At 36.3% G+C, this 27,979-nt stretch overlaps 2 protein-coding genes across 4 annotated transcripts; both read left to right on the top strand.

Annotated features, from left to right (window-relative positions):
- The first annotated feature begins 3,997 nt into the window (after positions 1 to 3,997).
- Positions 3,998 to 8,949, top strand: LOC108288359 (olfactory receptor 52E4). 3 transcript variants are annotated; one of them, XM_017507259.2, is made up of 2 exons: positions 3,998 to 4,128; positions 7,730 to 8,949. In XM_017507259.2, exon 2 carries the CDS (start codon positions 7,810 to 7,812, stop codon positions 8,614 to 8,616), a length of 807 nt encoding a protein of 268 aa, XP_017362748.1. In that variant the 5' UTR covers positions 3,998 to 4,128; positions 7,730 to 7,809; the 3' UTR covers positions 8,617 to 8,949. The 3 variants fall into 3 exon arrangements, with proteins under 3 accessions (XP_017362748.1, XP_017362747.1, XP_037586883.1); XM_017507258.2 differs by having other exon boundaries at positions 3,999 to 4,128; positions 7,608 to 8,942; XM_037730955.1 differs by lacking the exon at positions 3,998 to 4,128 and adding an exon at positions 4,143 to 4,300 and having other exon boundaries at positions 7,608 to 8,943.
- Positions 8,950 to 17,591: 8,642 nt separating this feature from the next.
- Positions 17,592 to 26,838, top strand: LOC108288358 (olfactory receptor 52E5). The gene is made up of 2 exons (XM_017507257.2): positions 17,592 to 17,658; positions 25,145 to 26,838. Exon 2 carries the CDS (start codon positions 25,278 to 25,280, stop codon positions 26,229 to 26,231), a length of 954 nt encoding a protein of 317 aa, XP_017362746.1. The 5' UTR covers positions 17,592 to 17,658; positions 25,145 to 25,277; the 3' UTR covers positions 26,232 to 26,838.
- The last annotated feature ends 1,141 nt before the right edge of the window (positions 26,839 to 27,979 follow it).

The following is a 27,979-nucleotide window of genomic DNA, read 5'->3' as shown; positions in this document are numbered from 1 at the left end:
AAAAAAAAAAAAAAAAAAAGAAAGAAAAAGAAATTGGCCAGACAATTCTGAAGAACAAAATTTTAGGATTTGTATTATTATAGTCCATAATTTATTTTATAGTATCACTAATTAAAATTGTGAAATACTTGTACAAGAGCAGACAAAAAGCAGAACCACATAGTCCAGAAGCAGAAATACATATGTATAAATGTATAATTTATGACAAGCAGCATTGCAGAACACAGGAAAATCCATAGACTTTTTGATATATGAAGGAGGATCAAATGAATGGCCAATGTAAATCAATTATATACTGAAAAATAATTGCCTCTATGTCACTGTCCTTTCAACGTGATGGTTAATATCCTCTCATCAAGGCATTAATCTTGACAATGTTAGCAAGATGGTCTACTAAAATGTTCTAGCTCTTAGTTGCCTCACACAGATAACCAGAACAATGAATAAACAATTACATCTTAATGAAAGTAACAGAAGGAAAGTTATAGTTTGTGAGATCCTGAGCCTAGGACCCTGGCTCCACCCAAGCCACTGCACTTCGAGCCCAGCACTACTGCAGCTGCTTATAGGTCATGTCAAATCTGAGGAATCCTATCAGCTGAGTCTCCTCATTGTAAAATTTAATGTCTAGTAATCTTCAAAGGAGCCATAATAAGGCTAACAGTAAATATCTCAAAAGAAACTCTAGAATCAAGGAGACAGTAATACGCTATTTCTAAAAATATAGTAGAACATATAAATTGCCAATGTAGATTTCTATACTCACTAATAATATCTTCTTAAAGGATTAAAAAGACATTGCAAAGAACCAAAGCAGAGAGAAGTTGTTACCAATAGATATGTTATAGCAGAAATACTAGAAGGGATTGTTCAAGAAAAGTAACATAAATCAAGATAGAAGCATGATTATGCAGGAAAAGAACATACTTGTTCTTTATATATGTTCTTTATATATGTTTATAAATAAAGAACATATTGCATTATGTCTACAAAAATATTACAAAATGAATACAGCGATGTATAAATGGGATAATATACAAAATGAATACGGTGATGTATAAATGGGAAAAAGCCCTTGACACTAAGGACGTAACAAACTGTGCCACCACTACTGCTGTGCTACCTCAAACTTCTACAGTCCAAGCCACTGAGGTACCCACAGTCATTGCTGAGATTGCACTCAGATGAAGAACCTGCACAGAGACTGTACTACACCTATCCGGAAACAGAGTCACCACACTATTCCCAACTGACACACTAAAACCCAACTGAAGGTGATAGTTGTCTCTACAAAAAACACTCTGGAAAGTTTGGAGGTAAGTGTTCCACCAGATGCACAGGCAACAATACGGAGACACAAGAAACATGAAAAGGCAAAGAAATATGATACCACCAAAGGAAATAACACTGTAGTAATGACTCCAATAAAAAGGAAATCAACAAGTTGCCAAAAAAAATTCAGAATAATGGTCCTGAGAAAACTCAATAAAATACAAGAAAATAAAACGTAGGCAATTCAATAAAATCAGGAAAACAATATATGAAACAAACGAGAATTTCAACAAAAGATATGCATCATAAAAAAGAATCAAATAGAAATCCTGTAGCTGAAGAATTCAATAAGGTTTTAAATTATGACAGAGAGTTTCGACAGCAAATTTGGTCAGGCAGAAGAAAAAAAAATCTGTTTACAGGTTATTTGAAATTAGAGAAAAACAAAAGAAGGATGAAAAAGGGTGAAGAAATAATGGTGTCCCTTAATGGGGCACACAAACGGTGCCACCATTACTACTGTGTTACCACAACTTCTACAGTCTAATGGGACACCATTAAGTGGAAAAATATTTATATCATGAGAATTCTAGAATTATGAGAATTCCAGAAGGAGAACAGAAAGAAAATGGCAAAAAAAAAAAAACTATTTAATAAAATAATAGCTGAAAACTTCCCAAATGTGAAGAGAGATGTGGATATCCAGATCCGAAAAACTCAAAATTCCCCAAGTAAATTCAACCCAAGAAGGTCCTCCCGGAGGCATTATAATGTCAAATTGTCAAAAGTCAAAGACAAACAGTCTCTAGGCTTTAGGCTATTTGGTATGAGGAAATAGTGAAAATAGTGGGAAAATGTATCCAATCCCTCAACACTTTTCAGGACAAGTAATGTCCTCAGGGAACAGCTGAGTTTCTGTTTCAAAAGAAAGAGAAACAACATCAGACGTGATTTAAGGCCAAAAATAATACCACTGCTTGTAAAAAATTGATTTCAGAAGTCACAGTGAAATAATCTTAGGAACAGGAAAGGGGTAGATACAGTGACAGATTAGGAGATATGCAATTACATGATATTGTGACCCTCACAGAACTAGAATTTTTATGTTTTAAAAAAATGTAATTCAATAATTCAGTAATTCAGAGCATCTCCTATAATCAAAGCACTGTACTAGGTGAACTGAAGGATAAAGTTGGCTTAAACATCCCTGTAATATCAATCCATAAAATAATGGAAGAGAGAAAACACAAAACCAACACAAAAGAAAAGTTGCCTGTTATAATAGTGGTACAAACTGATATGAAAACACAAAAGACACAAAGAGTCTATCAGATTGATTCATGTAAAAGATCACTAAGAAGTATAGGACAATTGAGAAAGTGCTGAAGCAAAGTGGAAATGAGAGATAGTTATTTCATATGGAGGACTTTTGATTATCAAAGACAGGATGTCTGTTTGGGAGTCATGAAGTACAATGAAAGTATAAAAGGCTGATTGGATACTGAGTGAAGGACTTTGGCAACAGGAGTGTTTGTAAAGTCTGCAGTATACAATGGAGAATGTAGGGGTTATGGAAAGGAATTTTAAGCAGAAATTGAGTAGAGTCAGACTTGATTTGGGAAGATGAATGTGGATACTATAAGGAAGGTGGGCACAATGAAGGAGAATCAGGAAGCTAGGGAGTCACTTTCTCGTTAATCAAGAGAAGTAATGAATACAAGAACATGGCAGATCAAACCAGAATCTCTCTTGGACCACAGACAACATTACTATTTCTGTGCTAACAACTCAAAATAGTCCCAACTTAGAAGGCAAAAGGTACCAACTAATTGTCTAATGTATTCAATTTTCCATCAGTCTATTTCTAACTACAGTCAGAATACCCAGGCTCCGTAGCATGCCCTGGGAGTACTATCAGGTCCATTCTATCATTATTCAGGAAGAATGTCTCTCAAGAAACACTACTTCTACTCTGGCTGGAATGGGCAATATAATATGTTTATCAGGAAAATGTGGAGTTTTCTTCACCTTCTTCCAAAAGAGCTGAAACACATGCAAGCCTCTCTCCAAAGACTGTAACTATTCACCATTAGTCATAGACTAAGAAGGAAAATTTTGCTGGATTGGAAGAAAGTTGCTGCTATTATCTGCAGGCATACACACTGCCAATAAACAGAGTTGTGCCACAAAGGAAAATGTTACATTTTCCCGATAAAACATATTATATTGTCCCTTCCAGCCAGAGCAGAAGTAGTGTTTCCTGAGAGGCTCCCTTCTTGAATTTGTCTATTTTAGATGTCTTCTCCTTCATCTTTTGAAGCCTCAATTGTAACCATTGTGCAACTACATCAGGATTTACACAAATATATTAAAACAGAAAAGTTGCTGAGAACAGTTTTATTTTCATAGTCACACAGTGAAGACTTAATGGTATAAAATCAATGCTTTCATGGCTCCTGAGGGAAGCTGAATTAACATCATCTGCCAAACAGATTCCTTTCTCTTCTGGATAGTTCCCATCCCATCATTTCATAACACATCTGTTCCCCTGAGCTAAGGAGTTATATCTAGCAAGCTGTTTCTCTGCAGATGCAATAAAGAGAAATAAAGACTTGCTAAGACTTAATGACCCTTGAATCCATGTTTATGCCCAGAGGACTCTGAAGGCTAGGCTCAGGGATTCTGGGACATGCTTGGTCATAAGGATGCACTCACTCACCATAAAGTTTTCTCCACGTTACTAGGCATGTTCGTTGCTCAGAGGCTTGAAGGTGAAACTAATCGCTGTCTTTAAGAACCTGGGCTCATGCTGCAATTCTGCTCCAAGTGAGGTTTGGGAGAAGAAATATTAGAAAGGTAAGAACGCTTGGGCAGAAAGGAGAAGTTACAGAGGAAAGAAGAAGGCAAATGAGGAATAGAAGAGGCTAGGTTCTTCCACTTTTCTGAAGAATTATCCCAAGCACCATTGCACCATCCTCTTCACAGAGGAACACAGCAGAGCATATAGGATTGGAACAGACTTCCATAGGTGAGGTCAGTGGTATACCAATTAGTAATGTACCGAATTTCTATCTGTCTCTGTATCTCTGTATCTTTCTCTCTCTCTCTCTCTCTCCCTCCTCTTCCCCTCTCTCTCCTACACACACACACACACACACACTCTCTCTCTCTCTCTCTCACACACACACACACACTCACAGAGTACACTGTTCACAGCCAAAACACCACAAATACAGTCATAAGTGTCAATAAGACAAAAGGATGTTATGGCAGACTTCATTTATATGTGGATGTTTAAGGTGGTGGGTGGGTGTTACTTAAAGTCAGTATTCAAATAAAATTACATGGATATTAACACATTTGATCTGTACAATTTTATTCTCTCTTTCCCACATTGTCTGAATGAATTTAATGTTGCAAATTGTAACTTGGTTCCCTGTATAGTTACTACTTTATGGACCCATACCCAAGCCATTTTTATTGTAAGCACAATACCCCTGCTAAATCAGCCAGACCCCAACCTTCGATGGCACCATTACGGAAGAGCCTGAATGAAGGTCTTTATCCACTTTATCCATTGATCAAGCTTGGGAAACCTGTAAGAATAAAGGGAGAAAATTCTTTCCTTTCTAAATGAGCAGTATTGGGTCATATTTGTATCCATAAAAAAATCTAGAGATAAATATTAATGTCTGACTCTGTGCCATTTCTTCACTTTGGTCTCTTCTGAGCCATCCCTCCTTTATCTAATCTTATATCCAACTGTGACATAAATTAAACGTTTTACAATAAAATAACTTCTTTCTGCTAACAGGTGAATTATTTTAGCTATCTTGGATTAAATAAATAAAGTATTTGGGAGAATTAATAAAATAAGTAACTATAATTTGTTGAGGATACACTATGTACTAGCACCTGTGCAAACAATGGTCTTATTTATCATTAAAATAAATGACATTAGTTATAATTTATCATCTCATTTCTACAGGAAAAAAAAACTGATCTATCTAGTTAAAGAAATTGTCCAAGGGCCTCAAGCAAGTAAGTGGTTTAGCAGGTTTCCAAGCCATGTCCGAATAGTTTTAAGGTCCATAGAAGACCTCTGTAATATAGTACTATAGTCAGAAAAAAAAAATCCAGCAAAGAAAAAAAAATCACAAGTTCAAAATATGAACATTGGTAAGCACAAAAAGAGAGAAATTGCTAGTTATTAGGAATTTGCCTTTTGAGATGGACTTCGGTGGGGATCTTTGTCAATGTACATATCTAAAGAAGAATGAACTTAATACTTTGCCCTCAAAAAATGATCTTAAGGTTATTGGCCATACACTGCTACTGTGGCATACAGTTATAACAGGAAGAAGGCAAGAATTCAGGTAAAACTGTGAAAGGGTGGATCCCCTGGCAGCTTTGAATTGCAGTGTCAGCGAAGCGTCCCCTTTGCCATCTCCCTGAGAATGTTTTTTCTCAGCTGGCAAAGTATCATGTTGAGAAACAGCCACTCTTAAGACTGGGCTGACTCTGGATTGTAAATCTCACAGCACATCATCCTAGCTATGTCCTCACACCCTTCTAGGTGAAATCACAAAAACCACTGCCCTCTGACTTTTCAGCCTGGCATCTTTTCCAAAATATAGGCAAACGTTATGTTCTTATTTCAATTTTTCTCTCAGCTTCTCTGGGAGCAAGAGATGTTCTTGTTCTTCCCGTATAGAATGGGCAGTTATTAACCCCTTTGCCTGTGTACTTCTGCTGTGCAAAAGCTAACCGGCAAAGTTACAGGACAACTGGTATATGCAGCCGCACACATAATAAAACATGATTTCTCTCTCTACTCCTATCTCTCCAACCTTCTCTCTTTCTCTCTGTCTGTCACACAAACTTACACACAAACAAAAGCACACTTATTACAAACCCCAATCCTGATTAAATTAAATGCTGAACAATTGGAAACCAACATTCATGTGGCAGTGTTGAGCATTTTAAAATTATTAGCGCTGGTTCTCAGCTTTTAGTTGCAGCTATTCTCTTTGTAGAAATAAGGCCAGTACATGCATAAATATTATACAATCAGGTTACATTAGTTACTACAGAGTTGCACAATGTCTTTAAGGACACAAAGCTAAAGTAAGGCAATTTTCCTTGTTATTGTCAAGGAGGCAATGAAGGTTCCTTAAAAATATTTTAATTTCAATATGAAAATTTGCTAAATATTTGATCTTTTTACACCTGAAGCTACGCACAATTTGGGGACATGGAAATTTTTTTATGTTACTTGTTGATGTTATAGACTGTAAGGAAGAGAAACATAATTTGGCAGATACACACAAGGCCTTTTATTTCCATTTATTGGAAAAACTGTATTGTTCATGAAGATTTAGAAGCATCAAAAATAGCAATTAATCCAAAATAGAAATGCACTGAACAATTTAGCTGAGTTAGAACCAGGAAAATTCTAACAGAGACTATCTGATTAACTACCATTATATAATGTCACTGTATAAGGTCCATGAGACATATCCTTACGCTTATATTATAACAAAACATAGGAAGTGGTAGACAATAATAGTTCTCCTTTGTACTAGGAATCTTTGTCACTTTTGGAAATTAGTAAGATACCAAAAGAGTTTTAGTTTCTAATATTATATTTGTAATATTTATATTATTAGACATTAGAGCAAAATTTAAATATTTAATGTTAAAATAATATTAACTATTATATAAAAACATAATTTGATACTTTTTGTTAAAATAACTATTTTTCAAAAAACTAGTTGTGAACTTTGCATTATTTTCCTTTGCAACTGTTTTTACTAAGTTAATAGAGCTGAAACCTCATAACGTCATTTATAATTGTATTTAATCTATTATGGTAACACCCCATATAACTTCTGGAAAATGTCACTGTGTACTTATGAGAGAATGAAAGTGAGAATGGCTAAAAATTTTCTATTATTATAAAAATAGTTTTGAGCTTGTAAGTACCAGAAAGGTACTTAGAAAGCCCCAGAGACCTCAAGACCATACTTTGAAAAACACATGGTATGGTGATTTCCCCAAAAGTAAAGAAGGACTACCTAGGAAAGTAATGGAAGGGAATGCCACAATATAAATATGCACTGCATTGTGAAATATTTCCAGTTCATTTGAATATCTCAAAGATTAAAAAAATAAAGGCATGAGCAATATTGCCTATGATGGATCTCAGAACAATAATCTGTGTTAAGAGACTTTCTCAATTACCCTCTGGAAAAAAGTGAATCTCTAATGTTTGTAAATTAACCACCTATACCATTACCTCCAGCACACTGATAAGAGTCTTTCTGTTTCTACAGGACTTAGACAAGAGATGGCCTTAAAGAAAGTGAGATCCTTCTTAGGAATTCAGTAACACTTGCCAGGAGAATGCCTTCTATCAATGACACCCACTTCTATCCCCACTTCTTCTTCCTGCTAGGAATACCAGGCCTGGAAACTTTGCACGTCTGGTTTGCTTTCCCATTCTGTATTGTGTACCTGATTGCCATTGTGGGGAATATGACCATTCTTTTTGTGATCAAAACTGAACACAGCCTACACCAGCCCATGTTCTACTTCCTGGCCATGTTGTCTGTGATTGATCTCGGTCTGTCCACATCCACCATCCCCAAAATGCTAGGAATCTTCTGGTTCAACCTCCAAGAGATCAGCTTTGGGGGCTGCCTTCTTCAGATGTTCTTTATTCATATGTTTACAGGCATGGAGACTGTTCTGTTGGTTGTCATGGCTTACGACCGCTTTGTTGCCATCTGCAACCCTCTCCAGTACACCATGATCCTCACCAATAAAATCATCAGTATCCTAGCTTCTGTGGTTGTTGGAAGAAATTTAGTTCTTGTAACTCCATTTGTGTTTCTCATTCTGCGTCTGCCATTCTGTGGGCATAACATCATACCTCACACATACTGCGAGCACATGGGTCTGGCCCGGTTGGCCTGTGCACCTATCAAGATCAACATAATCTATGGGCTCATGGTGATTTCTTATATTATTGTGGATGTTATCCTGATTGCCTCTTCCTATATATTTATCCTTCGAGCTGTTTTTCGCCTTCCCTCTCAAGATGCCCGACTAAAGGCCTTCAACACCTGTGGTTCCCATGTCTGTGTTATGCTGTGCTTTTACACACCAGCATTTTTTTCTTTTATGACCCATCGTTTTGGCCAAAGCATTCCCCGCTATATCCATATTCTTTTGGCTAACCTTTATGTGGTTGTCCCACCTGCCCTTAACCCTGTCATTTATGGAGTCAGGACCAAGCAAATCCGAGAGCAGGTTGTGAAAATATTTGTACAGAGAGAATAATTCTGTGATACAGTTTGGATAAATATATCCATATACAACCCAGATAATCATCATCTGAGCTCCATTTTTAACCTTCTGTAATGGTCATGCTTGTCAGATTTTTTCATTTTGACTAGCAGTGGTTTAGTGTTGACAGATAACACAAAGCTAACTTTGCTGACCATTTCTCCCACTTCCCTCCATGTACCTGGAAAAAAGCTAAAGATTATAGAGAAGGCAACTATGCTGAAGGTTGAGGTGGCTTTGGAGTAGAATTGCTTGCAAACAAGGGTGAGAGGTAGCTCCATTTTTTCCATATATCTTCTCTCTAGGTGAATTTAGATCCTGAAGGATACTGATCAGATAAATCTTTTTATAGATGAACAAAATAAGTTATAATCCAGCAGCAGTGTCTGTTCCATAGCTTTCTATTTTTTACAGAATCCAAAATTTTGTCTTTTATCTCCAAAATATCTGACTCCCATGTTTATTTTAATGCTCTCTCAGTCCAGCTGTTACTGTCATTTTTGCTCCTTTTCTTCTTTCAGATTCTTGCTGTTTCTCTCTCTCTCTTTGTGATGGCTAATATTGAGTGTCAACTTGATTTGATTGAAGAATACAAAGTATTAATCCTGGTTGTGTCTGTGAGGGTGTTGCCAAAGGAGATTAATATTTGAGTCAGTGGGCTGGGAAAAGCAGGGTGGGCACCATCTAATCAGCTGCCAATGCAGCTAGAATATAAAGCAGGCAGAAAAATGTGAAAAGACTAGATAGCCCTAGCCTCCCAGCCTACATCCTTCTCCTGTGCTGGATGCTTCCTGTCCTTGAACATTGAACTCCAAGTTCCTCAGTTTTGGGACTCAGAGTGGCTCTCCTTGCTCCTCAGCTTACAGATGGCCTATTGTGGGACCTTGTGATCATGAGTGAATACTTGATAAACTCTCCTTTGAACTAATAGGAGATATATATATGTGTGTATGTGTGTGTAAAATGGGAGGTAGAAGGAGTAGCCTGGGTTTAGTGTTGGTAATGAGAAGAGGGAGATTTCAGAAACAGAGTGCAGGTTCATGTAGTATAGTAATAAGGAGTAGCTGAAATCAGCACAGTCTTCATCTCTGTGGTCCACAGTGCTGAGTGGTAAGCACAGACCAGCATCAAGGCCATCAATAGCTGTACCGTATATAAATAAAGACATGCTAAATAAAGACAAAGCTTTTTCTTCTCTCAGTGATATGAAAGGATCTGCGACGTGTATAAAACAACTTCCTGGTTAAATATATTGATAGAGTGAAAAAAATTAATATAAGCATAATAGTATCCAGAGTATAGATGGGAGTGCACCATAATGCTGGCCCTAAATGGTTCATAATCAAACTGCAACACCACACTTAGGGCAGAGCAGAGTCACTGTACTGGAATCTCTCAGGGGACCCCTGTTCTTTGGATTAGCTTCCTCAACCAGCTGAGAACAGCAATGTTGTTGAGATGAGGTGCACTGACCCTGGACCAAACACATGTGCCCCTAATTCTCCTATTCAAAGAATTATGACTCTCTTCATCCTGTACTCACCAGCTTGTGAAGTCAGACATTTGTCCTAAGGAACTCTGTGATCCATGTCTATCAAGTTGTCCTGGAAGCCCGTGGCTGGGGCCTGATTTCAGAAGAGTCAGTTGGTAACAGATGAAATCACTCTGGACAGTAATTTTCTTTCATGAAGTCAAACAAGATGGGACCAGAAGGATGTTGACATGTTGATTTGAGGTGATTCTCACTCATATCAAACATAGGATACACAAACTCAGGACTCTGTTCTACCAATATTTCGCTGCTAAACCTTGGGCTTGAGACATGTGTTAGGGATATACACTAGCTCTCACCCATCTGTGTTTAAACCTTCATGCTGTCCTCTAGCTACAATACCCACTGGCAGTGGCTGGCAGTGGGAGCAGCAGACATCCTTTACCTTATTACACTGGCACTGGCATCCTGAGTGATCATCCCATCCTCTCTGCAGGCTCTATACCACCTGTCAGGCATTCCCACAGAAGGGGCTATACCTGCAGACTCTGAAACCTTTTGAGACTGTAGCTCTGCAATGCCCCCAGGCACTTTCAATCTATGTCCTGTTTTATCTCCAACTGATATAACAATATTATGCTCTCTCATTGGTGTTAAATAACTGTAGATGAGGTATGGAAATTCCTTGCATGAATGATATATTCTTGCTCTGTGCACATGTGAGTCACTCATAATCCAAACTGGTAACACTGTGCAACAGAAAGCCAGTGTAGTTAGCATTGAAAGAGATCACCTTCTGGAAATGCATTGATTAGAGTCTAAATAATTAAAATGGTTAGAACATAATGTCGTTCTACATTTATACTATAAAGTTCCAAACAATAAACTTAACAAGAACAGAAAAAAAAATATCATTTGCATTTTCAAGAACGCACAGGTTAAGCCTGGTATTTGTGATCATCTCTAATGAAGCAGAAAATGTGTGTGTGTGTGTGTGTGTGTGTGTGTGTGTGTGTATTTCAGAAAGTCATTGAAGACATTTTGCATGGGTAACCCAACAAAGTAATGATGCAATTAGCATTAAATAATTGCAATGTGGAAATATAAGAGGCAAGAAGATATATCTTGTTCTGAAAATCCATGGCATTGTTGATAATAACAATTTTGATACTTTCTGTTTGTGACGGCAGAAATTAAATGGCCAGAAACAGCCTGTTGTGACAATAAAAAAATATGGATAGTCCATGGAACTGAACAGAAAGAGAAAGTTGCCTGGACACAATTAAGAATCTTTATATGCAGCAACTGGACAACAGCCAAATATACAATTAATGCTTTATCCATAATCCTAACCTAGATAAATTACTATACTGTATATTACACAGGTCAGTGAGGTTTTTAATACATATCTTTTTCAAATTGTTCATACAGTTTGTTTCAATTGTTCATAACCCACAGCGGTCCCAGGCACCACACATCCCAGAGGAGATCCTGCATACATTTTTGCATTTGGCCTCTGCTTGCCCAATTTATAACTTTTCACTTTACTCCTGTGGTCTGTGTCAAAATATTACTGCCTTGGACCTGGAGCATGGCCCTAATGTTCTGGGAATAATTGGTCTGCAGTTTAAGTAATGGTTTGTATACAAAGCTATGCATATGTGTATGTGTACACACTTGCTTATGCTTATTTGATAAATATGGCATTAATTTGCCAGTGTATGAGAATATTAAATGCATCTACATGCAGGCTTAATAACAAAGATATATGACATGATTAGAAGAAAAAAGACACAAAAGATAAATATAATTGAGAAAATGGTGACAAAAGACATGTCAACCTGAAATAATATATAGGATGAGAATTCAGTTTAAGTGTTTATTCAAGTGCAAAGCTAAGGAAGGCCATCTGGGAAACACAGAATCCAAAGAAATGAGATCAATGCCTCAAAGCTGAAAAGTTAAGGTTTTACTTATATAGGCAGAAAACAAAGAAATTTAGCAGAATTACATTTTCCAATACAAAGCTGATTTATGAGTTACAGCAAATTGATTAATTATAGTTTGTTTTCTTTTTCCAGTTTAAATTAGTATTTTTAACATTTTATCTTTGACAATATAATAGTCCTAAGGTCTTTGTTTAAGACAAGGGAAAAGGAAGTTAATCAATAACGAAGATCTAAAGTAAAGAGGGAAAGGATCTTATCTGGTAGTCTTTTACAACATTCTGTAAAACAATGTAGGTAGGCCCAGCCCTTTGGGAGGCAGAGGCAAGCAAATCACCTGAGGTCAAGAGTTTGACACCAGCATGGCCAACATGGTGTAATCCCATCTCTACTAAAAATGCAAAAAATAGCTGGGTGTGGAGGCAGCCTCCTGTAATCCCAGCTGCTGGGGAGGCTGAGGCAGGAGAATTGCTTGATCCTGGGAGGCGGAGGTTGCAGTGAGTTGAGATCATTCCACCGGACTCCAGCCTGGGCAATGGAGCAAGACTCCATCTCACAAACAAAACAAAACAAACACAAAAAAACAATGTAGGTAATGGAAAAAGGCTAATTTAATTTATAATCAGGGAAACAAATACTACAACTTCCTAGGTTGCAGCTATCTGTTAGTGATTCAGGTCCCATAATCACAGCCTTTTAAGGATCAGAATAATTTAAAGTTTCAACAGCTTTGATCTTGAATTTATTTTCACTAAAAAAGACATCAATGCCAGAGTTAATTACAGTCTACTGATATTGAATATTCAAAGGCAATGCCATTTTCCATAAATCTTGCCCACCATGTCAAACAATCCTTCTCCTTGGGAACCCTTTATATATCACAGGATATTTTATAGAATATAGAAACCAGTCTAGTTCATAGACTATTATGGGATAGTAAGTGTGAGACTATTAGTGCCGTTTATCTCTAACTTTGTGTTACCCACAACCATTTTGGGAACAGATCTAATTCAGTGTAACTTAAAATAAACTTCCATGAAGTTTAATTCAGATACAATATCTTCTCGAATATGTTCCAGCATTGGTCCATTCAATTGGTTTATTGATCCATAACTACTACATCAGTCAGAGTCTTGCTGTATTATCCTGGTTTCCCAAAAAAACTTATTAAAATTCCAGATGCCTACAGGCTTTTCTATTTTTCTGGTGCTAAGTTTGAAGAAAATTTTCAACAGTTTTCCAAAGTGATTTCGCCATTTTACACTCCTACCAACAAAATACGAAAATCCCAATTGCTTGACATTCTCACCAACATTTGGTGTTATCAGTCATTTGAATTTAGCTACTCAAGTGAGTAAAAACCATTATCACATTGCAGTTTTAATTTTTATTTCTCTAATAACTAATAATGATTTGGAGTGTATTTTCAGTTCTTATGGGCCATTTGAAAATATTCGTTTGTGAAGTATGTATTATTCTTTTCCAACAACTACAAAATTAGCTATTTTGAGGTATATGTGAATGTAGTTCAGAAGCCTTAAGAAATTAGAATTCAAAGACAAAACTGCCTATGACAAAATAAACAATAAGACCAGTACATTTATGTATACTTATATATGTTTTTATATATTGACATATATATATATAAATATACAGATGATCTTTGATTTACAATGGTTCATTTGGAAAATTTTTTGACTTTAGAATAGTTTGAAAGTATATGCATTCAGTAATTTCCTTGACTTACAATGGAAGCAAAGCCAAGATCAACCCCTGGTAAGGTGATAGTATCTGTAATACTATTGTTATTATTAACAATGTCATGTATCTTGAGGACAATCTAGATCTTCTTAACTCTTGCATTTCCAAATTCCATTTATTTCATGCTAATTGCATCATTACTTTAGATGCTGCATTATTCATCGTCCTGCTCATGCATAATGCCTTCAAAATATTGAAAAATATTTTCAACGGATTTCTTTTTTAATTTTAATTTTTATGGATACACAGTAGGTGTATATATTTATAGAGTACATGAGATGTTTTGATACAAGCATGCAATGTGTAATAACCACATCATAATCCAGCAATCCCATTGCTGGGTATATATCCAAAAGGAAGAAAAGCAGTATACAGAAGAGATACGAGCACTCCTGTGTTTGTTGCAACACTGTTTACAATAGCTAAGATTTGGAAGCAACCTAAGTGTCCATCAACAGATGAATGAAATGTGGTACATATATACAATAAAATACTATTCAGTCATAAAATATTTTCAAATTATGATGGGTTTATTGCAGTATAACCCCATTGTAAGTTAAGGAGAATCTATATATATATATCATGTATTACATATTATTACATGTGATAAAAGTAAGTTTAAATAGAATAATCTACGGGAAAATCTAAGGCTGCTTATTGGCAATATTAGTCAAGGTTCCAGAAAAAATAGCAAGCTCAGGCTGGCCTCTTAAACTATATAGGCACAGTTTAGAAAATCCACAAGGGACAATAAGGATAGTAAGTGTGGGAATGTTTACTCTGGGGCCCAAGGAGGAGAAAAAGTTCATAGCATCTGGAGGGCCAGAGAACCTTGTGGATAAACCTACCTGTCAGGAGTTGCAATTTATTTCAAAGTACTCACAGAGCCCATGGTGACCTGCAGGTCACCTGCAATGAAGGAGCGGGTAGAAACCAGAGTAAATATCTTGCCCTCACTCTCTTCCTCCTCACCTCCTGATGCCTACCATTTTCTGAACCCAAACATATTCTACAGGCCAAAGAGGCTATCGATGCAGTACATTGTCATGAATCGCTTAGGACACAGACTATAGAATGGACCTGGAGAGGCAGAAAGGAGATCTCTAGCACATTGACCCACATAAACAAAGAGCTGGAGGAAAATTCTGAACAAACATGTGAAGGCCAGTATTTCTATTTATTCTTCTTTCAATTATTTCTCTGTGCTATTTATTTCAGAATTATATTTGTAGTATTAGATACTTTCTCTCCTTTTTGTTTTCAGAGTCCTCTTAGAATCACTTTGAATTTTTTGTATTCTTTTAGACAGCACAAGAATTATAATGCTGATTTAAAAAAATAATTTGGGCTAACACACTGAAATCTCACCTAGCATGTTTGCACTGAGAATTGAAATGAGAATTAAAAAGTAATGGAATAATCATGAGGCATATTCTTAATTTTCTCATAATTTTAGACTATTTCCTCTCTAAGGCCAAAAGTTAAATAAAAGAACATTTTATATGCTAGAGGTATTCTTTTATATGGTTTATAAGATTCATGTGTATTAAGGAAAATTTTGGGCTTTCCAAAGCTTTAGTTAATATTATAATTCAAAAAGATCAGTATAATACATAGTAAGATATATCAAATTTTATAGGAAATATTATAAATAATCAAGAAAAGTTACTTTTTATCCTTTATACTCTTTTATTATAAAAGAAATCAAAGCTCCCTGAAGAGATGATTTTGAACATGGAGCTATACAAATAGATACACCAAAAATATCTTGAAAACTTACATTTAGAACAATAGATCACATGTTTAAGAAATGTAGTTGATTTGAATATCATATTCATAATGTTCAAATGACACTTGCAGATTTAGCCTATATTTAATGAACATCTAATTTTTAAGTTGTCTAATTCATATCAGGAGCTCAAAAGTAGGTTGAATCAAAGAACATTGGCTTGTTGTATGAGCATTACTGACATCTAGTGGTAAAACTGAATATATTTTTTATTTAAAAATTATTTTCTTTTTTTTGCGTGTGTGTAATTTCAACTCAGGTTCAGGGGCTTCATGTGTGGGTTTGTTACATGGGTATATTGTGTGATTCTAAAGTTTGGAGTATGAATGATCCCATCACCCACTGATATGGTTAGGCTCTGTGTTCCCACCCAAATCTCATCTTGAATCATAGTCTGCATAATCGCACACCTTGAGGTTGGGACCTGTTGGGAGGTGATTGGATCACAGGGGTGGATTCTCCCATGCTGTTCTTGTGATAGTGAGTTATCCTGAGAACTGATGGTTTTATAATTGTTTGACAGCTCGTCCTACACACGCCTTCTCTTTCTCATCTGCTGCCATGTAAGATGTGCCTCTTTCCCTTCCACCATGATTGTAAGTTTCCTGAGGCCTTCCCAGCCACGGGGAACTGTGAGTCAATTAAACCTCTTTTCTTTATAAATTGCCCAGCCTCAGATATTTATTTATAGCAAAGTGAAAATGAACTAATATACCGAGGTAGTAAGTATATTACCCTACAGGGAGTTTTCCAACCCTTGTCCTCAGCCCTCTCACTCACCTTTAGTAGTCCCCAGTGTCATCTGTTCCCATCTTTAAGTCCATGTGTACCAATAAATACATTTCCTGAACAAATAAATTACAATCTTTTAAGTGAACAACCTAATGAAATAGAAAGGTAAATAACTTTTTCTACTGAATATTTATTTACGTTACTGAACACCAAAAATTCTACTTGAAATAAGGAATGGAAATAATGTCCATGTAATGATATTTAGATATATTGTCAAACACTCTTCTGTTCTAGTCAAATGCATTATCTCACTTACTCTGAAAAACAGTGTGTGAAATGTGTTTTGTCATTTTCATCACCCTTGTGAATCTATAAGAAGTAACAAGAAGCTCATAGAGGTTAAGAAATGTTTTCCCACCTATAGAATCTAAGAAAAAAAATTTGAATATAAGTTGCCTAACTTCGAAGTGTTAACTCCAAAGATAATATTGTAAAAGATTTTGAAAATGCATAGCTAATGTTAATATATTAATTAATTTCTAACAACTAAGTCTTGAGCACCTTCCAGGTATTATCTTCTTATACTGTTAACAATATTGATATAATTTTTTTCTCATTTTCCATTTAAGAAAATCAAGGCTTAGAATGGCAAATGTAATTGACCAAGATCACAGAACAAGTAAGTGAATCAAAAGATCATGTTCTTAATCTGTATGTTAAATTGCTTTTCTTTCCACATATATACATTTTGATATTTCTATTAATTAATTTATATATAGTGTTAGAGGCATTACACACTCACAGAAATCATTCTTGTAACACATATAGCTCATCGATTGGAAACCAAAATTAGAATTCTATCCCTGCCATGTATTAATATACATATATTTCACAGCTGACTTTAAGGCGATGCTGGGTTCCTTCTTACTGTGCTCTTTTTCTGCTTCTCTGTCAAGAGTAACTCATCATCTGACACTACAGTCAGATTTAAGGTGTTGGTATGAGGCCATTATGCCTCTGACTGACTAGACCCCTGGAACCTGTGCAGGGAGTGTACCCACTAGAGAATGCACAGATCATCAGCAAGTAGAAGGCGTCTTTGACCAGACAACCTAGAGCTCTATCCTCAGGGATAGGGTAATTTTCTGTTCTCTCACCAAGCCCAGGGACACAGCCCCCACTTTAGGGAAGCCCTCCCAGGGGACAATAATTCTCATATAACTCCTTGGCTCTAAATAGTATGAACTATGTCACATGCAGGTTGCAGTCTGGGCTACCCGATCCTTCACAGACGATTTCTCAGATGCTGGGCAGAGGTAGGTGAGTCAGCTCCTGGTTACCTTGAAAGAGGCTCCTCAATGACAGTAACTAAAGTGATTTGTGGGATGGTGGAGTTCCAGTGACTCAGCCAGAGTCTCTGTAGATAGCGGCATCTTCTAAGGAAAGTAGCAAGAAAAAGAGATAGCAGTTAAGAAAAACCCAAATTCATAGCTGCAGTCAAGAACAGACTATTAAGGGCATGACAAAGGAAAAAAGGAGTAAACTTTTTTTCAAAGAGGAATCTGAGGGTTAAAGAAAAAGAGAAGGAGAAGTGTTTTAAAGAGGATTCTTTAAAAAGGATTCTTAGGGTTAAAGAAAAAGAGAAGGAGAAGTATTTTAAAATCCAAAAAAGAAAAGCATTTCAAGAAGATGAGAAGGATGTTAACAGATCATTCCCTGGTTATAGCTATGTGATCTGCTTTTCAAGTCCTATGCACCTATGACCAGTCGCTAGGAATCTCAGATACTGAGAACTCAAATTTGCCCCCCTCCCTGGGATTGCCCTTAGATCCAATAAACTGCCTCATCCAAGGTCATGTCACATCACACAGTGTGGCCCATGGCCAACAACTAGATAGCACAGAAATTTTTAAAAAATGGCTTACTTGCCTTATAGTGGAACAACTTAGAGAGATTGTACCATCTCTAGAGCTTCATATCATTTGAGACCTGAGATGTAACCACAGGATAAAGAAGTTTGTCTTTTGATCCAATCCTACCTTACTGACTTCTTTAGCAGTATATTTTCCCAGAGCTTTTCTCAAAAATCTTTCTGCCCGTCATTCTCTATCTCAGATATGTTTTTAGGAATTCAGTCTAAAACACTATATAAAACAACAGGGAAGATTATTATTTGCACTCAACTTTCAACAGCCATTTGTGGATCCCGACATTTTAAAAAAAATCATGTTATCATGGAGACAAATATAACACTAGTTTTGCCTTCAAAGAAATTATAACGTAGTGGTAGGTATCTACCAGCAGTTCTCAAATTGGAATGAGCAACAGGATCACCTGGAGGGCTTTTTGACAGATTACTAGACCCCTTCGCAAGAGCTCCTGATTAAGGTGCTCTCAGTTAGTGTCCAAGAAATATCATTCATAACAAGTTACCAGGTGACGCTGATGATATTGGTCCAAGAAACTCATTTTGAAAACTGATGATAACTAACATAGCAGAAAGACATATAGGCCTTCGGAAAAAATAAAGAATAAATAATCTTGAAATAAGGAGATTAAGGAAGGCTCTGTGGATTGTATGTTAATAAATCTAGGCTATGTACTGTTGTGGTGACTAAGGCTAGACAGGAAAGTCTCCTCGTAAGAGGAAATATGAAAAAAGACATGGAGAGGCCGGGCGCGGTGGCTCACGCCTGTAATCCCAGCACTTTGGGAGGCCAAGGCAGGTGGATCACGAGGTCAAGAGATCGAGACCATCCTGGTCAACATGGTGAAACCCCGTCTCTACTAAAAATACAAAACATTAGCTGGGCATGGTGGTGCGTGCCTATAATCCCAGCTACTCAGGAGGCTGAGGCAGGAGAATTGCCTGAACCCAGGAGGCGGAGGTTGCGGTGAGCCGAGATCGCGCCATTGCACTCCGGCCTGGGTAACAAGAGCGAAACTCCGTCTCAAAAAAAAAAAAAAAAAAAAAAAAAAAAAAAAAAAAAAAAAAAAAAAAAAAAAAGACATGGAGAAGAAAGAATGCAGAAAGTTAGAAGTGCAGTTTGACTGCAGTGTGGAGATGATAACACTGTAAAGATAGGTGAAAATTAATGTCTCAGATTCTTTACTGCATTTTATGAAATAATGACTTTTTGATAAGGATATGGAGCACTGTTGAAATTTTATTCTTATAAATATTCTTATAAATGGGCACTCCAGGGTCAGTGCCCATTTTCTATAAAAAGAAAGAGAGTTAATATTTTTAATATTTCCAGCCATGAGATCTCAGTCACAACTCCTCAGATCTTCCATTGTAGATTAAAAGCAGCCATAGATGACATATAAATGAATGAGAATAATTTTGTCCCAATAAATTTATTTTACCAAAACAAGTGGTGGGCCAGATTTGGCCCATGGGTGGTAGTTTGTGTTCCCAAAAAATGCTTATGATAATCTGATTTCAAAAGATATTTTAATCATGCATTCAATAAAAAGAAAAGACTTTTTGACTTTGAGTCTAGAAATGTTTTACTTCACTGACAAGTGAACCACTACACATTTTTTCAATTGTTGTATTTAGTTATGAAAAGATTGCTAAGGCCTTGGTGAATTAAATTGCTCTGACAATGTTAGTAAGCAAATTCAAACTCCTATATCAATACTACTTTAAGTGAGCAATACAATTCTCCAAAGCTAACATTTTAGAAAGTAAAATTCTTGTAACAAGTACTGTCTTAAAGTTAAAAATAATAGCTGTTGGGTTTGAAATTGCATATTGCAAAAAAGTACCTGGATTTATATTCACAGGAAACAGTGAAAATAAAAATTAAACAAAACTTTTGTTCCTTTTGCTGATTTTCCTCTATTGCACTCTCAATTCTACCAAATTTAGGTATTCCTTATTCTTCCTTACCTTACTGACAGATTAAATATTTAGCTCTATACTTTAGTTTTTCTCCCAGCAAAATTCTCTATAGCTTATTCATTAATACAATTAATTATATTGTAATATATAACCTCTATTTTTTAATCTTTGTGAATAGCCATGAATAAATTTAATGTTTTAAGCTAATCATTGTATTCCACCATTGGGGGATGATCATCTTATTGGCATTTATGGTTGATCCCTGTGGAAGCATTACATTGGAAAAAAACAAAAACTGAAAAACCAAGTAGAACAATTTGGTAATAATTCACATGAACAATGTTAGTCAGTGAATGTATATCAGTGAAAATAAAAATAGGCCAGGTGTGGTGGCTCACCCCTGTCATCCCAGCACTTCGAGAGGCCGAGGCGGCAGATCACTTGAGATCAGGAATTCAAGATCAGCCTGACCAACATGGTGAAATCCTGTCTCTGCTAAAAATACAAAAATTAGCCAGGTGTGGTGGCGGGCACCTGTAACCTCAGCTACTCAGGAAAGAGAGGCAAGAAAATCACTTGAACCCAAGTGGCAGAGGTTGCAGTGAGCCGAGATCATGCCAGTGTACTCCAGCCTGGACAACAGAGCTAGACTCCATTTCAGAAAAAAGAAAAATAGAAAAATAAATTAAAATATAGGTAGAAATAGAAATATACAGAAAATTTGTAAACAGAACAGGGTATAATAATCAGAGAAGAAGAAATAATTTGAATGAAAAGTTATTCAATGTTTTCAAATCTTTGTAACTGGAAAGATATTATATATTTATAGATATATGAAATATATTGCATGAGAAATAAGGATTTAAAGACAGCAAGTGGCAAGCACAATAAAAAGAGAGGATCTGGAGAAATATTTCTTCTTCTCTCTATTGAAAGTAATAATAATGATGATTATTACAGTTATTTAAAACCTATATGGAAAGTAATCACACCACATGTCTATTACTTCTAATTTTCAGAACAGTCCCTAGGTGATGTAGTGATCATGTGATTAATATTATAACCCCCAGCTTACATATAAAAAATTACTAATAACAGTAGCTATTAAGATATAATTAATTCTCTGGCCTGAATCTCATTTGCCTCCTCTGTAAATGGGGACAGAAGTGCCAATTTTAGACCTGTTTTAATCTTTAAATAAAATCATATTTCTAAAGCACTGAAAAGTACCTGGCACATGAATGTCAGCTAGTCTTTTTTCCCTCTAACATAAAGTAGTTACATTATTCCTTTTAGTAAAAGATAAAATGCAAAGAATTATCTGACAGATTGGATACTTGGGCAGGGGATAGAGGTGAATAGAAAGGTAAAACTAATTTGTGGTCATTAGTGGGTAAAAGGTATTGATATTGACCCTTCTGTATTTTAAACATCCCTTTTTTATTTTTATACATTCAAGGGGGTACATGTGCAGGTTTGTTACCTGGGCATATTGTGTAATACTGGGCTTAGGCCATTAGTGAACCCATCACCCAAATAGTGAAAATTGTACCCAAAAGGTAGTTTTTCAGCTCTTGCCTTTCTACTTCCCTCACCCTTTCATAATCTCTAGGGTCTATTGTTTCCATCTTTATGTCCATGTGTACCCATTGTTTAACACCCACTTATAAGTGAGAAAATGTAATATTTGGTTTTTTGTTTCTGCATTAATTCACTTAGAATAATGGCCTCCAGCTGCATTCATATTGCTGCAAAGGACATTATTCTTTGTTATGGCTGTGTATTATTCTATGGTATATAAGTACCACATTTTATTTACCCAATCTACCATTGATGGACACTTAGGTTGATTTCATGACTTTCCTATTGTGAATAGTGTTGTGATAAACAAATCAGTGTAGGTGTATTTTTGACCAATCTATTTTCCTTTGGGTATATATCCAATAGTGGGATTCCTGAAATTAATGATAGTTCCATTTTTAATTATTTGAGAAATTTTCATATTGTTTTTTATAGAGTTTGAGCTAATTTACATTCCCAACAGCATGTAAGTGTTCCTTTTTCTCCACATCCTCACCAACATCTGCTATTTTCTGACTTCTCAATAATAATCGTTCTGACTGGTGTGAGATGGTATCTCATTGCGTTTTTGATTTTGCTGTTGTTTGTCTGTTTGTTCATTTTTAAGACAGAGTCTCACTCTGTCACCCAGTCTGAAGTGAAGTAGCACAGTCACGGCTCACTGTGGTCTCCACCTCCCACTTCTCACCTCAGCCTTCTGAGTAGCTGGGACCACAGGCACACATCACCACACCCAGCTAATTTTTTTGTTTTTTTTTATGAAGTCTCCCTATGTTTCCCAGGTTAATCTTTAACTCCTGGACTCAAGTTATCCTCCCACCTCATCCTTCTAAAATGCTGGGATTACAGGCATAAGCCACTACACCTGGCCTTATTGTGGTTTTAATTTATATTTTTCTGATGATTAGTGATGATGAACTTTTTTTAAAAGCTTGTTAGCTGCTTGTGTGTCTTTTTTTTTTTTTATTTTTGAGAAATATTTGTTCAGCCTTTGCCCAAGCATGTTTTAATTGGTTTGTTTCGTCTTTGCTTGTTTAATTGTTTAAATTTCTTATTGATTCTTGATATTAGTCCCTGTCAGATGCATAGTTTACAAATATTTTCTCCAATTCTGTAGGTTGTCTGTTTAGTCTGTTGTTTAATTTGGCTGTGCAGAAGCTTTTTAGTGTAATTAAATCCCATTTATTCATTTTTGTTTTCATTTTCATTGCATTTGCTTTTGAATTCTCAATCATAAATTCTTTGCCTAGGCCAATGTCCAGAAAAGATTTTCCTAGGTCTTCTAAGAGTTTTATAGTTTGAGGTCTCATATTCAAGTCTTCAGTCCATCTTAATTTTTGCATATGCTAAGAAGTAGAGGTCCAGTTTATTCTTCTACATACAGCTAGCCAGTTTCCCTAGCACATTTGCTGTATAAGATGTCCTTTCCCAGTTGTTTGTTTTTGTTGACTTCACCAAAGATCAGTTGGTTGTAGGTGTGTGGCTTTATTTCTAGGTTCTCTATTCTGTTCCATTGATTTTGTATCATTTTTACAGCAGTGCCATGCTGTTTTGATTACTGCAGCCTTGTAGTATAATTTGAAGTTGGGTAGTGGGATGCATTTGACTTTTTTCTTTTTGCTTAATGTTGCTCTATTTGGGCGCTTTTTTGGTTCCATATGAATTTTAAAATAGTTTTTTCTAATTTGAAAAAAATAACTCTGGTAATGTCATAGGAATTTCATTGGATCTGCAGATTGCTTTGGGAAGTATGGTCATTTTACTGATATTGATTCTTCCAATCTATGAGCATGAAATGTCTTTCCATCAGTTTGTATAATCTGTGATTTCTTTCATTAATGTTTTTTAGCTCTCCTTGTAGAGATCTTTTACATCCTTGGTTAAATGTATTTCTACATATTTTATTTTTGTGTGGCTATTTGAAATGGGATTGAGTTCTTGATTTGGTCTTCAGCTTAAAGAATATTGGTTTATAGAAATGCTACTGATCTTTGAATGTTGATTTTGTGATACTGACTTTCCTATGATCAGATCTCATAAGAAGAAAAAGATGATTAACACAACTCAGAAAATGATCATATCATAAAGTATCTTCCCTCCCTTTAGCATAATCATGACGTATCTTGGAAAGCAATTCCACACCATAAAATGGACACAATCTGGGAATATATAAACCCAAATACACATACTACTATACTTCCAAAGCGGTTCTTTGGGCCTGCAGTGTAGCCAAGTCACAGGGATATTTTTTCTTTAAGTTATTAACACCATATTAGAACTCGTTGCACTCAAATGAGCATCAAAGTAACTTGACTCATGGCACTGCTATGGATATGGCACTGCCCTAATCTAACAAACCCATCACTGAATGTATTCTATGTATCGCCCAGTCTACCACAGAATACACCCTGCAGCAGCAAAGCTTCTCACCATGTCCTAGTCTCATTTGCACACACCCAAGCACTCCACAGGCCTATTATATTGCAGATTGCATCCATGACTCAGGGCCAGTTACAACCCGAACTCAACCACAAGGCACACCAGGCAGATTCATTGTGACAGTAAACTAGCCTGCTGCCAACTTAGACATATTACTGTCCATCAGTATGTCAGGGAAATTATTACAACATTAACACAAACTAGACTGTCCCCAATCTGAGGCAAGTATCTGACCTAGGTAGCTTTTAAAAAGGCAGAAACAATGACACTGCCACTGTCTAGGTGGGATTATGAAGCAATCGTCCATTTATATAATGCAAAATGGAGAAGACAGAAAAGAAGATCATAAATCACAAAAGGCTCCGAAAAATATCTGAGAGCAGCCAGTGTTTTCTACTCAGGAAAGGAAACATAATATAATATAGTGAGTGAAGGGCCTTTGAAGTTCTAAGAGGGAGCATTGTTTTTCTGGAATTATGCAGTAGTGTCCCTATGCATCTAAATTTTAAAACTGTTATTTCAGGTCCAAGTACCAGGTAACCAATCCCCCACCTTTACTGAGTCTCCTCTCACATAGAATATTCTTAATTTCTCAGATCCACTTTGCAAGAATGTATCATTTCTCTCATCATTTCCTCCTTAATCTCAGTCCAGTGGCATGGCATTTTACACACACACACACACACACACACACACACACACACTTCATCTTGGCTACTCTTTACATCCTGATTAACAAGCATAATTAGCAACAAATATATGTTAATTTAATGCCATATGGAAGGTTTTTCTTAGAGACTGAAGGGATGAAAGACATGGGAAGTGCAAGATTGCTGTATTTTGGAAATTTTCTGCATGGTTTTCTGTGTAGGTGAGGCCAATATTTAAAAGTGAGATTGTCTTTTTAACTGCATTTCATATTCCCTCTCTAGGTCTCTTCTGCTGTATTATGAAGTTAAAGAACAGATTTTCTGTTTCTCCAAGAAATAGGCAACATGCTATGAAAGAAGTTATGGTTTCTCACTGGAAGCAAGAAAACTCCTGCAAAAAATGTGTCTGTAGGGAATGGCCACCAATACTTTTCATACCAACAATACACAGTTCCACCCTTCTACTTTCCTCCTAGTGGGGGTCCCAGGGCTGGAAGATGTGCATGTATGGATTGGCTTCCCCTTCTTTGCAGTGTATCTAATAGCCCTTCTAGGGAACATCACTGTCCTGTTTGTGATACAGACTGAACGGAGCCTCCATCAACCCATGTTTTACTTCCTAGCCATGTTGGCCTGCACTGATCTGGGCTTGTCTACAGCAACCATTCCCAAGATGCTGGGGATTTTCTGGTTTAATCTTGGAGAGATTGCATTTGGTGCCTGCATCACACAGATGTATACCATTCATATATGCACTGGTCTGGAGTCTGTGGTACTGACAGTCATGGCCATAGATCGCTATATTGCCATCTGCAACCCCCTGAGATATACCATGATCCTAACCAACAAGGTAATAGCCATTCTGGGCATAGTCATCATTGTCAGGACTTTGGTGTTTGTAACTCCATTCATATTTCTCATCCTGAGATTGCCTTTCTGTGGTGTCCGGATTATCCCTCACACCTATTGTGAACACATGGGCTTGGCAAAGTTAGCTTGTGCCAGTATTAGAGTTAATGTTATATATGGACTGATTGCCTTCTCAGTGGGATACATTGACCTTTCTGTGATTGGATTTTCCTATGTCCAAATCCTCCGAGCTGTCTTCCATCTCCCATCCTGGGATGCCCGGCTTAAGGCACTCAGCACATGTGGCTCTCATGTCTGTGTCATGTTGGCTTTCTACCTGCCAGCCCTCTTTTCCTTCATGACACACCGCTTTGGCCACAACATCCCTCATTACATCCACATACTTCTGGCCAATTTGTATGTGGTTTTTCCCCCTGCTCTTAACCCTGTTATCTATGGGGTCAAGACAAAACAGATAAGAGAGCAGGTACTTAGGATACTTAAACCTAAAAGCTTTTGACATTTTGCCCCCAAGAGGATCTTCCACAAGAACTCAATTAGACAATAATGAGATCATAACAGAGGTAAATACTGGAAACATTTTTTTTTACTACTCCTGTTACATTCCCACATACAATGTCTGATGACTTCAATACAGTCCATTGGAAGGTATAGCTCAAAGATTCCAAAACAATCTCTCCATTTCACCCATTAAAACTACAAAAAGTACTCAAATTTAAACCCCATTATACTACAAAATGCCTAGAGACAAAGGTTTTGTAAAATTTGTTGCCCAGTAATTGTCTTGAATAGCCTTTCCACGTGAATATTCTCTTCATTTACATATCTGAAGCTGAATTTCATGACAATTAAAATGATGTGGAATTTCATCAAAACCAATCAAGATACAGTGGCAAGAGAAATTAGGAGTCATAAGATCTAGACTTAAATACAGGTTATGGCTTCTCCTGAAATTTTGACTTGAGCATTTCACCTAGAGCTCTTTGAGTTCACGGTATCAAATTCATACTGATTTATAGCATTTTATGAGCAGGGATATTGAAGCTTAAAGAGAATGTTGTAAAACTCTGTGCAGCTTGTAAAATATTAAAAGATTTGGAAACAAAGTGAGTGCTTACTAAACATAATTATAGTGTGACTGTTATCTCTAATGTATGTAGATTTAGTTGATTAAATGCACTTCTAGTATAAAGTTCCTGGTTTGAAGTCAGCTCTCCAGATCCAGATTATTCCAGTGCATGGGGCTCTTCATGGGCCTCTCAGCTCTTACATTCATGAAAGAGACTTTCAGTTAGGAGACTATAAAGTCTGAAGAGTTAACAGGGATCTATCTTAGGCTTAAGGACTCAGGGAAACCCCATCCTCCACAGTCTTTGCTAGAGTGGATTTTAGGGCAGACAGAGAGTGTGGCTGCTGAAATAATATAAAGACATTCACAGTAAGATATAGAAGAGAAATAAAACAATATTTCTTTGGGTATTCTAGGAGCTGCAAAAATGTGAAGTTGGTTCCTAATTGGAAATGGAGCACTGATTGAAACTCAAGGTAGAGTGATCAGAAACGTACAGAGAATAGTGCAAAGGTAATGAAGATATAAACTGAGACAAGTGGAAGCAAACTGAAGTGATACTTCACATAAATATATAAAGCAAAAGTAACCAAGTGATCATTTTCTAAGTAGAGATCTTGAAATTGACACAGAATTAAGAAAAAAACTAAACAAATTGTTTAACAAGGAATAAAGATGACAAAAAAATCTGAGTAAAATACCACTTTTCAATTATAATTTAATGTATTATTTTAAAAATATTTTAAATAAAAAAATCTCATTTTAGAGTCTGAATACTTGCATTTGTATATTTAAAGACTCTAATATGTTCAATTTTGTTCACTCTACCCAAAATATGTTTAACCTCCAGATCACTTTATTTTGGTATCATACATTAAGAACCTCTACTATTGAAGAGTTTTCCTCCATCATTTCTGAGACTTTGCTGTTTATTATTTTAAAATCCCAAGGCTGCTGAAAGCTAGGTCTTTACACACAGTTACTACATTTGCTAGCTAAATATTTTCATTAGGGACAACTGGTGAAAATGTTGACCTCCACTAACTTAAGCCTGTCAATTGTTACTATCTCTAAGATGCTTAGTATCATCTAGTTCAACTTCAGGGAAATAGTTTTTGTTGCCTTCCCTGTTTATGTACAGATGTTTATGATTTATCTATGCACTGGCCTGGAATCTG

Source organism: Cebus imitator, unplaced genomic scaffold (genome assembly GCF_001604975.1).
Source record: "Cebus imitator isolate Cc_AM_T3 unplaced genomic scaffold, Cebus_imitator-1.0 Scaffold370, whole genome shotgun sequence".
Taxonomy (NCBI): Eukaryota; Metazoa; Chordata; class Mammalia; order Primates; family Cebidae; genus Cebus; species Cebus imitator.
This window is presented reverse-complemented; position numbering and strand designations above follow the sequence as displayed.

Bases quoted from the DNA above. Each gene is read 5' to 3' on its own strand.
- LOC108288359 (XM_037730955.1), top strand. From the start codon at position 7,678: ATGCCTTCTATCAATGACACCCACTTCTATCCCCACTTCTTCTTCCTG.
- LOC108288358 (XM_017507257.2), top strand. From the start codon at position 25,278: ATGGCCACCAATACTTTTCATACCAACAATACACAGTTCCACCCTTCT.